At 44.3% G+C, this 15,819-nt stretch overlaps 1 protein-coding gene across 1 annotated transcript in view; it reads left to right on the plus strand.

Annotated features, from left to right (window-relative positions):
• Frrs1 (ferric chelate reductase 1) overlaps positions 1 to 11,908 on the plus strand; it is a 37,923-nt gene extending 26,015 nt beyond the window's left edge. The window contains exons 9-16 of the mRNA XM_029538169.1: positions 2,399 to 2,512; positions 3,767 to 3,882; positions 6,459 to 6,545; positions 7,727 to 7,824; positions 8,078 to 8,136; positions 9,663 to 9,806; positions 10,288 to 10,349; positions 10,428 to 11,908. Of these exons, the coding sequence (XP_029394029.1) occupies positions 2,399 to 2,512; positions 3,767 to 3,882; positions 6,459 to 6,545; positions 7,727 to 7,824; positions 8,078 to 8,136; positions 9,663 to 9,806; positions 10,288 to 10,349; positions 10,428 to 10,520 (773 nt within the window). The 3' untranslated portion in view covers positions 10,521 to 11,908. The remainder of the gene's footprint in view (positions 1 to 2,398; positions 2,513 to 3,766; positions 3,883 to 6,458; positions 6,546 to 7,726; positions 7,825 to 8,077; positions 8,137 to 9,662; positions 9,807 to 10,287; positions 10,350 to 10,427) is intronic.
• Positions 11,909 to 15,819: the final 3,911 nt, after the last annotated feature.

A 15,819-nucleotide genomic window follows, 5' to 3' on the forward strand; every position in this document is an offset into this window, starting at 1 on the left:
TGTGTGTGCGTGTGTGTGTGCGCGTGTGTGTGTGTGCGCGCGCGCGTGTGTGCATGCATGTGTGTGTGCGTGTGCGTTTGTGTGCGTGTGTGTATGTGTGTGTGCGCGTGTGCATGTGCGCGTGTGCGTGCGTGTGTGTGTGTGTGTGTGTGTGCATGTGTGCATGTGTGTGCGTGTGTGTGCGTGTGTTGTGTGTGTGTGTGTGTGTGTGTTTGTGTGTGCGTGTGTGTGTCTGCAGGCGTACACAGTCCGTGGTGCCCTTGTGGAGGTCAGAGGACAACTTTGCAGAGCCAGTTCTCTTCTCCAGTGTATCAGGTTTGCACTGCAAGCACCTTTACCTGCTGAGACATCCCACAAGCCCTGTCCTGTTGACATTACTGTGATATAGTCCATCGCCTGACACCTATCATTTGTTTACAACAAGTCTATCTATCTGTCTATCTGTCTGTCTATCTATCTATCTATCTATCTATCTATCTATCTATCTATCTATCTATCATCTATCTATTTGTCTGTCCATCCATCCATCCATCCATCCATCTATCTATCTATCTATCTATCTATCTATCTATCTATCTATCTATCTATCTATCTTTCATTTTGGTTTTTTGAGACAGGGTTTCTCTATATATCCCTGGCTTCCTGGAACTCACTCTGTAGATCAGGCTGGCCTCAAACTCAGAGATCCTCCTGCTTCTGCCTCCCAAGTGCTGGGATTAAGGGCCTGTGCCTCCACTGCCTGGCTATATTAAGTTTCTTAACTATTTTTGTACTTGCATAGTTTTCTAAAAATATATTTGTATGTTCTGTAGTTTATTCTCCCCTAGTGATGGGCGTTAGTTTGTATTTTTACTTTAAACAACATAGAAATGTAGCTATACATTTTCTTGTACATGTATTTTTGGAAGAGGCAGAAAGGTTGTAAGATCCAGAGGAGGTGGATGGTGCCAAGGGAACAGTGTCCTTTAGACACGACCGGGCTGATGCAGACATGAACTCACAGAGACTGTGGCAGCATGCACAGGGCCTGCACAGGTTCAAACCAGACAAAGTCTCAACAAGGAGAAGGGGAGGTGGGCATGGAGCCCCTGTTTCAAACCAAGAAGCCATTTGCAATTGATTGATGACTGCTGGGCCAGGGAGAATAGGCTTTCTCCAGGGCAGTGGCACTTGGTATGTTAGTCAGATGCCAGGGTTTAACCGTTATCCTACCTGTAGAGGGAACACATACACATATATGCACACATACTTGGAATAATCCTATATTATCCCAATTCAATTTTATGTACAACAAATAATAATAAGAGACAAAAATAAGGCTAGACATGTTGGCAGATGCCTTTAACCAGCACTAACAAAGCAGAGGTAGGTGGATTGCTATGAGTTCAAGGCCAGCCTGGTGTACAAGTGGGCTACATAGTCAAATGCTATCTCAAAAAAATCCCAAACAACAACAACAACAACCACAAGAAAGGGAAAAAAAGATAATGTTCTCTTCTTTGCTTTCCTTCTCTCTCTCTCTCTCTCTCTCTCTCTCTCTCTCTCTCTCTCTCTCTCCCTCTCCCTCCCTCCCTCCCTCCCTCCCCTCCCCCCTTTCCTACTTTTTTTTTTCCCTTTTTTTTTTTTTTTTTTTTTTTTTTTTTTTTTTTTGATTATGACTTTTGAAGATTCTGTAGACTTGGTTCTCCTAGAACTCACTCTGTAGACCAGGTTGGCCTTGATCTGCCTGCCGAGTGCTGGGATTAAAGATTTGCACCACCACCACCACCGCCACCACCACCTGCCTGTTAGACTTTTTTTTTTTTTATGTATGGGCTTTGCCTGCGTGTGAGCCTGTGCACCACATCTGTGCCTGGTATCCTGAGAGGTTTAGAACAGGATGTCAGATTTCCAGATACTCTCTTAACCACTGAGCCAACTCTCCAGGCCTGTCTTTATGTCACTGATATTCAACACTCTGATTTGTCACTCAAACCCAGCCTGAACTGTCTGTCTGCCAAATCCCATATCATCACCATGCCTTTCGTAGTTGTCTGCCTATTTCCTTCCCAGGCCCAGGATGGGCTAGCACATTCTAGCAGTTTAGAATGCAGGCATGGTTAAAGGCTTGCATGTCTGAGAATCACACCAGGTATTTTCAGTGACTCACCATCGCACATTGTTTTGATACCGTTTAACCTGCTCATAGCCCACACTGTGTCTCGGGCACTGTAATTCTTCCACCCCCAGCCCTTGTTTTGATTCACCTCGCTGTCGGCTAAATTATCTCTTTAATTTTCAGGAAGGCCGCTTGCTCTCATGTATATCGCTATGTTGCATTTGCATGTTTTCTGGCTAGTCCGATTTGGTTATTTTCATGACCATGAGACGTTTTCTTTCCTGTGTTTACCTCTCTCAGGCCGAATCTTTAGGCACCCTCATCAGCCTTTGATAACATATGAAAAATACGACGTAACAGGCACTCCAAAGAGCGTAGGAGGGTCCCGCTCCTCACCGCTTTTGAAGGCTCATGGTAAGTTAACAGAGCATCATTACTATATTTTGTAGAATACTCTAACCAATGAGCAGGCGTTGGCTGGATAAGGAGTGGTGGCAGGCGTCGCTTAGCAAAACTTCATGACTCTTACAGTTACAGATGAATATTTTCGGGTAGATCGTCTGTCTGAATGTTTGCCAGTTTTTATTAAAAGGGAAAAGGAAATTTAGTTCAGTGGTATTAAACCAACAGTGGAAAATTTAAATTCATCCATCTCTAGTTAAAGCATTGGTCTAGTTACTCCTAGCACCGGCTAGTTAGTGTGTGTTAGTGGATTAATTTGACATTTATAAGTTCTTCATTTTTGATTTTTTTTTAAATCAATAAACACCAATTACAAAGTGGTCTGTGGTTTCAGTTGTTCAGTTGTAACAGTAGATCAGATGACAGATGTGGTCTCACTCTTGGAGCCTGATGACATGTCAGTATTTGGGCCTAGGATTTAGTCACTGCCATTATTAGGTTGTGGGCATTGGGGTGAGGAGTGCCGCCAAGCTGCGAGAGTAGCTGCTTGGACGAAAGGCTCTTATATGCTCTGGGTCTACCCACTTGCAAAATGCCCTGGCTTATTCTTGAAAAGGTAGGATTTAAAAGTAGGGAAACAGTGTGAACTGTATTGTTAAAAACATTATCCTCTTGGGGATTTTCTTACCATTTCTCTTTACATTCTCCATTCATCTCCGTGGTGGTGGCTTCCCATGGTTTCTGCCACAGCTCACCTGGAAAGCCACTTCCCTGTCTTCTGCTCCTGCTGTTCCTCCTCCCCTTGGGCGGGATTTAGATTTGGAAGTCACATGTTGTTTTGTCTTCCCTTTGCTGTTTGGAGTAAGATTATGGGGGAAGAAAGCTGCAGACAGAGTGTTAGAAGGATGGTTAAGAACACAGTGGCTGTAGCCAAGCTCTTGGAGTCCTCTGTGCCTTGTTTCCCCATTTATCCAAATGAGAATAAGGATAAAGACCCGTAAGACTATGGCAAAGACAGTTTGACTAATACGTGTAAAGCACTCGGGTGCCTGGTACCTGGTACCTGCTGGGGGCTGTGCCCTGGGTGGTTGGTAGTATAATAAGACCTATGCTGTCTAGTGGATTTTTAGATGGGGGCAGGCGGTCACATGTCTATCACTTTAATGTCCTTTGCTAGCTGTTCATATTTTCGGATCACTGCCTTGATCATGGATGCTACAGCTTTCCACTGTGTAACGGGCACCACTGCATCTCTCCCTCCTGCAGGTGCCTTAATGTTTGTGGCATGGATGACCACAGTCAGCATTGGAGTCCTGGTTGCCCGGTTCTTCAGATCTGTTTGGTCGAAAGCTTTCTTCCTCCGGGAAGCAGCTTGGTTTCAGGTAGGTGGACGTAAGGCTGAAAGCAATCTCTGAAATAGTCATCGCCACGTGAACTTTTCGGGCTTTTGATTTTTACATTATTTATCTGCTGTGTATGTGTGTCTATGCATGTGTGCCTGTGTGCCTTGCGTGTGCACATAACATTTCTCTGTGTGTGTGTGTGTGTATGCCTGCATGTCATGCGCATGCACACATAGCATTTGTATGGAAGTCAGAGGACAACTTTTGGGAGTCAGTTTTCCTCAACCGAGTGGATTTTAGGGTCAAACTCAGGTCACTGTGCTTCCCAGCAAACCCGTGTAGCCGCTAAGCCATGTTGCTGGCCCACGTGTGCTTGTCTTTTTCTTTTCCCAATTACAGCGATTGTAGGTCTTAGACCCCCTCTCCCCTTACCCTCCTAACCAATTGGGAGCTGATGCAGGATTACTTACAAGAGTGTGGCTTTCGAGGAGTAGGCTGAATCGGGGAACGTGTCAGAGCCAAATGATCAATCCTTCCTTATCCCGAGGTTTGTAGTGTGAGACGCTCGGAAAGATGCACCTGCTGCACTAAGTCATTTTGAGTCAAGGGCGGGTGGGGGGCTGGAAAACAGAAGAAAGACATGGTGATGCTCACTGTATGTCCGTCTTCTGCTCGGTGTGCCCGTGAGAACTGGACTCTCCCCATTTAACAGTCAAGGTCAGCTGATTATGTGTGTGGGTAGAACCTGGAAGAGCTCTTTTCCGCTGAGCCTTCCTGATGGGAGGATGGGGTCCAGTGGAACACAGTGAGGCTCAACAAGAACCTTTCACAAGAAGGCGGAGCAGTCTTATCTTCATGGGTGCAGATTATGGGTGTTTGCATATGTCCTGAGCCATCAGTGAGTATGTGCCATGAAAGTGCAGATGCCTGGGTCTAGGGAAACTGGAGGACTTGTAGCTTTTGAGGTTCCTCTTATCTTACTTCATTTCTCTTCTTGGTTTTCAGAATAAATACAAATAATATTATTTTTTATACGGGTGTTTTGCTTGCATGTAGGTCTGCATCACGTGTGTGTGTGAAGAGGCCAGAAGAGGGCATCAGATCCCTTAGAACTGGGGTTTAGACAGTTGTGAGCCATCATGTGGGTGCTGGGAATTGAACCTGTGTCCTCTGCAAGAGCAGCCAGTGCTCATTAAGCATGATGTCATCCCTCTGTTCCTTTATTCTCTTGGTTGCTATGTGTCCTGCATCTGTCTGTTCCTGTCTGTGAGCTCTCTCATGGTTCCTCCTCACTTGTTCCTTCTCCCTCCTCTTCTGGTCTGCTCCAGAGATTTTGCAGCTGGAAGACCATGTCCTTTCTCACTCTAACTTTACTTTTAAAATTATTTGTTTATTTGCGTGTGTTATGTGTGTATGTAGGTGCAAGTGTGCACACGTGGTCATGATGTGTGCATGCGTGTGTGTGCGTGAGTGTGTGTGTGTGTGTGTGTGTGTGTGTGTGGTGTGCCATAGTGAGCTTGGGAAGGTCCGAGGACACTTTTGTGGAATTGATGCTCTCATTACAAAGCAAATGGGCTTTGCATGTGAGATAGTCTTTACACTCATGACAAACTGGAGCTGTCTTTGTGACTGGGCTTACCAATGGTGCATTATACACTCCTGTAAACACCAAATCGTTGTCGTCTTCTTCTTCTTCTCCTTCTCCCCCCCCTCCTTCTCTTTCGTTCTCTCTTTTTTTTTTTTTTTTTTTTTTTTGGTTTTTCTGTTTATCCCTGGCTGTTCTGGAACTCATTTTGTAGACCAGGCTGGCCTCGAACTCAGAAATCCACCTGCCTCTGCCTCCCGGCTCTCCTTCTCTCTCTTTTTTTTAAGGATTTTATGTATATAAGTACACTGTAGCTGTACTGATGTTTGTGATCTGTCATGTGGTTGCTGGGATTTGAACTCAGGACCTTCAGAAGAGCAGTCAGTGCTCTTAACCACTGAGCCATATCTCCAGCCTCCCTTCTTATGTTCTTAAACATATAGTATTGAGTGTGCATGATAGGTATCGTGACATTCACACATTCACAGAAACTCTCTACTATCCTATATACCATATAGGGTAAACTTTTCCTGGAATGATTTTTGACTCACAGCAGTTGTCCAATACATAAAGGTGCCCATTTTCACTCTTAATACTCTCCTGATTTTCCACAAGGAATTATATGTTCCAATACAGTTTCGCTTATTTTCTTTGATTATACCACAAGCCCTGCAGGGTATAGTGTCTTTGGTTTCATTGCTATCCCTCTGCACACGGCACAGCACAGCGCTCTGCATAGTGACAGAGCTCAATGCCAGCTTTTGGAAGGAAGAGAAGGTCTTGGCACGTAAGTGTGCTTCATGTGTGCGATATGTGTTCCTGCCTTTGTGAGTAGGCAAAGCCTTAGTGAGTCCTTTTGAACCATGATGTGGCAGCTCAGAGTTTTCTTTGGCTTAACGGTCTAGGACATCGTATCTTGACTGTTGCGATGTAAGTTGAATGTGTACCTTCAGTGACTCTCCCACGATTGCCCCGCGGTGACAGCAGCTGTCTTTGAGCCATCTTCCCACCTTGCCGGTTCCTCTTGCAGGTGCATCGGATGCTCATGGTCGCTACCTCTGTACTCACCTGCATTGCTTTTGTTTTGCCTTTTGTGTACCGAGGAGGCTGGAGTTGGGTAAGTATGCCTTCAAACGGATGTTTGACGTCAAAGCAGATGGCTCTTTTACCCTCAGAGGCGGAGCATGAGACACTTCTGTTTGTATCCTTCCTTTTCTCCTCCCTGTTTTTGAGTTATCTGCCGACTTCACCTGGTTGGTGATTGGGGATGAGGGAGGCTATGAATACAGATTACTTGGTACTGAAATGTAGTTTTAGGCTGCGTCACATTTTACGCATTCCTTTGGTATGTTTTCCTTATAGAATGTTGAAAAGGGTGATGTCTAAGGTGTTGTTGTTATTTTAGTGGTGTGTATCTGTATGTGTGTGGATCTGTGCAACTTATGCACCAGGGCAAGCATATGGTGTGAGCTGCCTGATGTGGGCACTGGGAACTGAAGTGGGGACCTCTGGGAGAGCAGTAAACACTCTTAACGGCTGTGCCATCTCTCCAGCCCAAGTGTGATGCCTAAGAAACATCATCAGTTCAATCTCTTAAGATTATGATTAAGCTAATAGACATTGCATCTCTACTACATGACCAGTTGTGCTAAGTGCCTTATAGATACTATTATTAATAAATTCATTATATTCTACTTCCCCCTCCTTCCCTTTCTTTCCCATGTCTCCTCCCTCTAACCCTACATGTTTTCTCTCACCATGCAAATTCAGTCTTTTTTTGTGATTATTATTCTCTCCCCCTTCTCTTCCCCCCCACACCATACACTCCCCCCCCCCACACCACATGCACCACACACACACATACACACTATACACCACAGACAAAAATAAGCATCTCCTATTGTGTCCTTTAGCATTGGTTGTGTATGTGTGACTTTCGGGCTGACACTTTATATCGGATAACCAGTTAGGGACTCATCTCCGGGAGATGCTAATTTCCCCTCTCTGCAGTCATATTTGCCTGTAGTTTTTGTCAAGGGCTGGGACTTCATGACATTTCCTGTCTGTGTTGGCATGCCTATTGGTGGTGGTGTTCAAGACTTTAGTAGTCAGCCGTATTACCAAGGCATTCTGGGGCACAGTTTCTGTGCCGTTTCTAGAACACACGATCTCACAGCAGACTCCCTGCTCCTCTGGCTCTTACTAACATCCCATACGCTTATCTGCCGTATATGGTTTTACATTTGATTTAAATTGACAGGGAAGATTGTAACTGTTTCAGTGATGCCCTTTGTTTAGCGCGCAGGCTACCACCCGTACCTCGGTTGTACAGTGATGACCTTAGCTGTCCTTCAGCCTCTGCTGGCAACCTTCAGACCACCTTTACATGACCCAAGGTATGTTCAGCTCATGCATAGAAACACCCTTACTGTGGGTCATTAGATAGGCACTGATTCTTTTTGCAAAGTAGAGAATACTTGGCATTTTGTAGGATGTAGTGATTGACTGTATTGACATCTATGGGCTTTAAAATGGGTTTCAGATATCCAGTTCCCCTACAATAGGAGAACCACATGCTTCTTACTCTCTTGGGGATCAGTCATTATTCCATCACATTAACGACTACTGCCCGGTTCTTTATTTTGGTAGGAGGCAAGTGTTTAACTGGACTCATTGGAGTGTGGGGACTGCCGCTAGAATAATAGCAGGTAAGACACTGCAGTGCCACTTACTCATATATAATTGCTGGCTGTTTACACGGCAAGTTGTAATTTGGCTTAAATGATTTTAGATGCATTAGTAATTGGGGTAATTGGTTGTTGAGGAGAAAATCAGCCTGAAACATTGAAATCCAGAAAGTAATTTCTACAAGTAACTATTTAAGTCATTATTTAAGCTTAAAGTTAAAAAAAAAAAAATGACTTTTTAACTGTTCCAGCCCCCCTTCCCCTCCTTCCCATTTTCTCACATTTGCCTTTGCAAACAAATTATGTTCTGATATAGACCGGACCAAATGCTCACACAGGGCAAGCGCGTGCTCGTTCACACAGGGCAAGCGCAGGTCCCTTGGGTTGAGACCGGTGAAATGAGCTGTGTACAAGCGCTCAACCCCAGGCTGTTCCCTCCTGTTCGTTCTTGCTGGGCAGGTAGTTCCAGAGTCCCCGGTATGACCGGACGCATCTTTCTTTTCAGTACTGGGGATTGCACCCAGGGCCTCATAGATGGTGGGCAGGCGCACTACCGCCGAGCTACATCCCCACACCTCTTTATAGTTTTTATTTTGAGACTGGGTCTCACTGGCTTGTCAGGTCTAGCCTTGACCTTACTCTGTAGCTCACACAGTCTTTGAACTTGTGATCCTCCAGCTTCAGCCTCCCAAACAGCTGGGTATAGAAGCCCGGGGCAGGCACATCTTGTACTCGATCCCTGGGGAGGCACCCGTCACCTGTACATTTCTGTGGCTTGTGGGACGACCGGTGGGGCCAGTGGTGAGGTCAGCAGCCGTTTCTTTCATTGCTCCCTTTTCACTATTGCAGACTCACGTCTCTGGAAAGGCTAGTTAGGTACCTTTGTTGTTATCGGTGCTGTGTATGGAACCCAGTGCTTTGCGCTGGCTGGCTAGTGCTCAACCCCTGAGCTACAATCCTTAGCTTGTGCGAGTTTCCTTAGCAATTGATAGAACACAATGTCCTCTCTTGTCTTTTGAAGTCTTACAATAAAGACCAAATAATCTTAGCCCTAAAGATTATTCTTTCATAAATGTTTAATGTATATCATATATATTATAGAATAAACACATATATTAAACATAATATATATGTATAGATATATGTATAATATATAGGTATATACCTATATATTATACACATATAGTTCATATTAAACATTATATATTAAACTTATATATTAAACATTAAATATATTTATATGTGTAAATTTATACATATATATATGTATATGTGCACATATAAATATACATATATGTGTATATTTACATATAAATATATTTGTTTTTTGATACAGAGTTTCTCTGTTTAGCCTTGGCTGTCCTGGAACTCACTTTGTAGACCAGGCTAACCTCAAATTCAGAGATCCTCTTGCCTCTGCCTCCCTAGAGCTGGGATTAAAGTCGTGTGCCACCACTGCCTGGCTATTTAATGTATTTTAATTGTTCTACTTACACAATTATTACTTTTACTGGGCACTGTATTTGAGCATTTCTTTTTCTACACAGTGGCAGCAATGTTCCTAGGAATGGACTTGCCAGGACTGAACCTTCCCAGCCCACAGAAGACCTATGCCATGATGGGGTTTGTGATCTGGCACATCGGGACTGAGGTCATTCTGGAGATACATGCTTATCGGCTCTCTAGGAAAGGTAGCCTGCTTAGGAAGTCCTGTTGCGAGGCTGGAGGGGTGGTGCGGGTAGTCCAAGCACAAAGATCTGAGTTTGAATCTCCAGCACCCACGTAACGAGCCAGGCATGGCCATCTATACGTGTCAGTAACCCTGTGCTGTGGGGGAAGGGATTCAGGAGGGTTGCTGTGATCTTCCGGCTGCCAGCCCAGCTTGATGCTCAGTGAGAGACCATGACTGAAGGAAATAAGACAGAGTCCCCATGTGTGCCTGTGAGCTTGCACGTGACACAAGTGCAAACACACGCATTACACACCCACATATGCATAGGCACACACACGCGCCCAAGGTTCAGAAAGTTTGCAATGTTTAGTAGCTTGAAATGGCCAAATCTATATCCTACAAGATTGGGGAGTGACAGGCCTCAGGTTTAATCTTGTTTTTTTTTGTGACAAGTTTATTTGCATGTCATCTTTCTTATAACCGCACATTGTTCTTGACAGTTGAAATACTGGACGACGATAGGATTCAGATCCTTCAGTCACTAACTGTTGCAGAAGCGGAGGTGAGATTCTCTTCTCTTGTTTATTGACACAGATACTAATGACGGTGCTTTTTGCTAAAATCTCATTTTTTATTTCAGGGTCATGTTTTTAAGAAGGTGGTGTTGGCCACTTACATATGTGGGAATGTGACTTTTCTCTCGATATTCTTATCTGCAATCAACCACGTATGAGCACAAAAAGACTTTTATTTTTTATTTTATTTTTTTGTGGGCCTGGGTCATGATGGTCATCAAAATGAGGAGAGACCTGAAGCTTGTACCGACCACCTGGAGCGTATACTAAGTCAGAAGACCCATGGGCATCGCTAGAGAGGAATTCTGAAGTCTGGTTTTCCTAGCTCACATTCAAGTGGGCTAAATAACCTGGGCACTGACGTCAGTCAAGCCTTTATGTGTAATTCTGCATCTTGAAGGGAACATTGTACCTGAGATGACATGACTCTCAGCATCTCACGCCAGATTTAAAACAGTAAACTGGAATGGACAGCAGTTGAAGACAATTATCTCAGGCAATTATCTCAGGCAAAAAAAAAAAAATAAAAAAAAAATGGAGGTTGTGTCTTTGGGAATGAGACAGGTTTGGTGTAGCCCAGGCTGACCTCTAACCTGTTGTATAACCAAAGATAACCTGCCTCTGTTTTCTGGGTGGTGGGATTACAGGTGTGCACCACTACATCTGGTTTTAAGGGAACTGTAATTTTCATGACAGTGCTGCTATGGTACTTTAAAGAATACATTTATGTTGACTGGTTTATTTAAGAGATTTTAATCTTAGAGTTTTAAAAAAAAAAAATCTACATTCTGTTTTTACGTACACACACACACACACACACACCCCAAACAAATAAAACCTACAAGAAAAGAAACCAAACATGTTTTCCGACCAGCAGCTGGGAGATTTTTCTCTCTCCTTTGTGTTCAGTATTTCTGTCTAAAGGTAGCTTGGTGGTTGATTTATTCAGTGAGCATTTTGTTAACATGTAGTTATATTATGGATATTACCTTTTCTTTAGCAGTTAAATGCAGGTAGGTACCCCTGATTAGAGATCTCATTTATTTTTCATTCGTGGAGCTGAAACGGCATCTTAGGTCCTGTTTTAGCCATGAGATCAGTCCTTATAGGAGCTAGAGAACAAAGCCGCGAATCTCTCAGTTGCTAAACCTCAACCTTGTGAACTGATCCAGCAAGTATTCTTGTCTCTTGAAGATAGACTAACATGGCTGGGTTCTTTTGGAAGACATCCCTGGTGCTCTAGCGACTTCGCACAGGCAGTGTGTTTCCTCCTTCTTCGTCATTTTCTATCTCAATGTTTGCTATAAGGACTTACAGCCAGTGGGTGGCGCTGTAATACCGGAGGACTCATTTGTTCTGTTGCCACTAAGTGTTTTTATTAAGGGGCTATTTCCTTACATCCTTCGCTCTGTTCTCTCCCTCTCCCCCCCCCCCCCATGGGGTAATAGGTGCTAGAAACTTAATGGCTGGTGTTATTACTTTCTGACTTAACTTTTATTTGTTTTCTTTGATTATTTATAATGACTTTGATATTTTCTTTTATATTCTTCTGACCCTGTAGCAAATGAAGATAATTTTCTTAGGCAAAGGAAACAAGCAAAATAATTGGGAGAATATATTTTTATTTTTTTAGATATTCTTTCGGATGATGATATCATTTCTGCTTGGCCCCAAAACCCTATTCTCATCTCTGAGTAATGACCCCAGCCAGCTCCATGTTTTTTATTTCTAACCAATAAAGTGAAAACGTTCTGTTTTTCTCTACATAGATCTTAGTTAAAAATAGCATAGGGTCCAGGTAGGAATTTCTTGTGCTCATGGTCAATGAATGGCACGTTATGGTTTATACTATCCCTTGAGAATGTCTTTATCTCAAAAGATAAAGGCCTGGAGATGTAGCTCAGTGGGGCCGTGCTTGAGCAGAGTGTGTGAAGCCGTGTCTCCATCCTCGCACTGGAGAAATGACAGCACAACAATTTAAATCTATATGAAAAAAATTTCTTTCAGTTTTCCATTATAAGCCACTAAAGGCTAAACATATGTCTTAATCAGTCCTGTTCAATAACAGACAAGGAAAAATTCTTTTCAGGAAAGGGTTTCCACCTTTTTTGCTAAGGTTTGCTTAGGTTTGGTTTGCAGATAGGTGAACTTGCTGGACTTCTGATGTCAAGGCCAATATCATGCATTTTTTCAAAAGAAATATTTTTTAATTAGTTCTTTAAGATGGAGGGGCGCCCTCTCAGAGGCGAAGGGGAGGTGGGATGGGAGGAGGAGACTGGGGGTGGGTGGGCAGCGTTTGGGATGTAAATACATAAATAAATTAAATTTAAGAAAAAGAATTTTACGAAATGATAGCTGGGTGTGGTGACGCACACCTTTGATCCCAGATCTTGGGAGGCAGAGGCAGGAGGGGAGCTCTGTGAGTTCAAGGCCAACCTGGTCTTGGTAAGAGAGTTCCAGGACAGCCAGGGCTGTTATACAGAAAAGCCCTGTCTTGGAAAACCAAGAGAGAGAGAGAGAGAGAGAGAGAGAGAGAGAGAGAGAGAGAGAGAGAGAGAGAGAGAGAGAGATATTATATAATGTATTTTGATCATATTCACTTCAGTTCCTCCCACATCTCCCCTAACTTCCCTAATCCCAAACTATATGCCATATTATTAATATTTTTAAAAATAATTTATGCTGTCTATACTCTCTGGGTTTCCAGCTGTTCTCCAAGGAGTAAGGTCAATTTTTTCCAAGCCACACCCCCAAAGAAAATGGACTCACTTCCACGAGAAGCCATCAACTGTCCATGCGTCCTCAGTTACGGGTGGGGTTAGGGACCCCTTCCCACTCCACGCTAGAATGTGGACTGGCTTGACCTTGCCCAGGCGTTACGCAGGCAGCCACAGTGGCTGTGAGCTCACGAGTGAAGAGACCCTGCCAGCTCCCGAAACAGTTTCCGCCCTGCGCCTTCCTCCCCAGCCTCTGGCTCTTACAGGCTCCGTGTCTCCTCTGACGTGGTCCCCGGGCTTTGGGAAAGGGTGTGATATGGATGCCGGACTCGTGACTCATCACTTCACAGACGCTTTGACCGGCTGTGAATTTCTGCATAGCATATTCTTTTTTACGGAGTGGTATTTGCTCGGGTTTATTCCTCCATCACACTGTGCAGGGAAATCCGTGCTGTTAATCTTAGCATGCCCTTTTCCCTTAGGAACGAACGCATTACGACTCTTCTCCCTGTGCTTCTCATTTTTGTAATAAACAATCTGGTTGGTTTTTTTTTTTTAAGTATACATATACTTTTTAAAAAACAGCAGTTGTTAAACTAAATGATTTTTTTTTTCTGTGCCTAGGTGTATTGTCAAAAAACAGTGAAACCATGTTCTCTTAAAGAAGGAATACTCTGCAAAATAGAGATCAATATGTTTTTCACAGAATAAAAGAAATAGTCTAGAAAATCATGGTTAAGTTAGCATGCATAAACTGAGTCTGTTTTTTGGTTTTGTTTGCTTCTGGTCTGCGGAGGTCAAGCCAGGGCACGGGTGGCCTATAACTTAAGTGACTATGTGAGTCACATTCTTGTTAGTGCTGCTCAGTTTGTGTGAGGATTTGGGGCTGTAGGTTAGGTGATAACCTCATCCTTCCCGTATCCGGGTCCAGCCCAGGAGGCTGTGGGAAGGAGAGCACAGCAGATGCCAACTAGGAAGCCGTGGGGGCCGTGTGGCTCTTGGCTCTAAGTCTGTTTATCTATGTATTCTACTGAAGCAGGGGGAAATGGGGAACAAAGGCTCTTGTTCAAGATAATCCATTATTAATGGAACTGGAGAAACGGTTCTTTTATGTTCGTTATGAACTGGATCAGCCTTCTCAAAGCTCCCATGTCCTTCCTTCCTTGTCTAACCCCGGCCATACTCATTCCTAGGCCCATGGCGTAGGTGCTCACCCAGCTGCACCACCTTTCCGTTCTCATCCTAGCCAGAACCAGCAGGTTCATGTTTTCCTTTCTTTCATCTTCCTGGTTCCTCCTTGTCCTGTTCCAGGCACTGATCCCTCTTTGTAAGTGGGTGATGGGAAGGCAGGCAAATACTAGTAAGTTAGAAAGGTCCAGGAGCTGGGAGGCCCCAGTAGCCACAGTTACTTCTGAATTCCATGTTTGTGGCAATGGCATTTGTCTCCCGGGAGTCCTCTTTGTCATCTTCAACAATCTATCCCACTAAACTTCTGAGTGAAATGATACCAGCCAAAGGTGCTCGCTTTGTACATGGTGCTGATAAGGTCTTTGCCACTCAATGACAATGTTAAACTTAACAGTTTTTGCATGTGAAATGTGTATTTTTTATTATAAGAACATATGATGCATATCTTAAATATTGTGCCAGATGAAATTGTCCAGACATACGGGACAGTTCTTATATGATTGTGGGATCCAGCAGGATCAACTGTATGGAGAACTGAGGTAGAATTCAGGTCACTGAGTGGAGCCTGGGTACCTAGGGGGTGGGAGTTGTTACTTAACGATAGTAAAGTTTGTGTCAGGGAAGTGATGATCATACAGTGTTCTGTACGTATTCAATGAACTGAGTTCTGCACGGGAGAGATGATTGACGTGGGAATAAACCAATGAAAGCTGAGCAAAACATTCCTTGCAGCACTGTTCCTATCAAGTGATGGGTGGTGCAGCCCACATGTCTGTTGACAGAGGAATGCCACGCGGAATGTGTGTGCAGTGGGACATTGCTCAGCCATACAAAGCAACGAAGCACTGATAGCTGCTGTGGATGTGGAATGAACCTTCCAAATACTATGCCAAGTGAAAGAAGCCAGCGACGGAGGTTGTCTGTTGCACGGTCCCATGTATATGGAATGTTCTGAACAGCTAAGTCAGTAGGAACTGAGAGGGTACTGAGGCTTGTTAGGGGCTGGGTGGAGGCAGGGAGTGGGAGGTGACTTCTTAGTGTGTGTGTGTGTGTGTGTGTGTGTGTGTGTGTATGTGTGTGTTGGGAACTAAAAAGGGGGGCCCAGGGGGAATAGGGGGAAGGGGAAGACCCCCCCCCCAGAGTTCCATCTACGCTCTGGTCAGTCAGGCGTGGGCAGGCTGCTATCTACCTTCCACTCATCCCCGGGTGGGCATCTAAGCCTCTGACCCACTCTTCAGGGGTTGGCAAAGGGCAGCCCTACCTAGGAGTCACGGAGTTACTTTGCTAAAGCCACCAGGGTTATGGGAGAGAGGGATGAGGGAAGAGAGGCTCCCAACACAGGTGAGAGTGAGTGCAGCGGATCTTGACTAGAGCATGAGAGATTAGAAAAGGCTCATTGGGAGAAAGCCTGTCCTGTTCTCCAAGCACAGTGGGCCTTGATGAACAGAGACAGTCTATGGTTTTAGAGCTTTATTATAGGAAGGCAGGGGGAAAGAGAGAAGGTAGGAGAGAGAGAGAGAGAGAGAGAGAGAGAGAGAGAGAGAGAGAGAGA

This window comes from Mus pahari, chromosome 4 (genome assembly GCF_900095145.1).
Source record: "Mus pahari chromosome 4, PAHARI_EIJ_v1.1, whole genome shotgun sequence".
Lineage (NCBI taxonomy): Eukaryota > Metazoa > Chordata > Mammalia > Rodentia > Muridae > Mus > Mus pahari.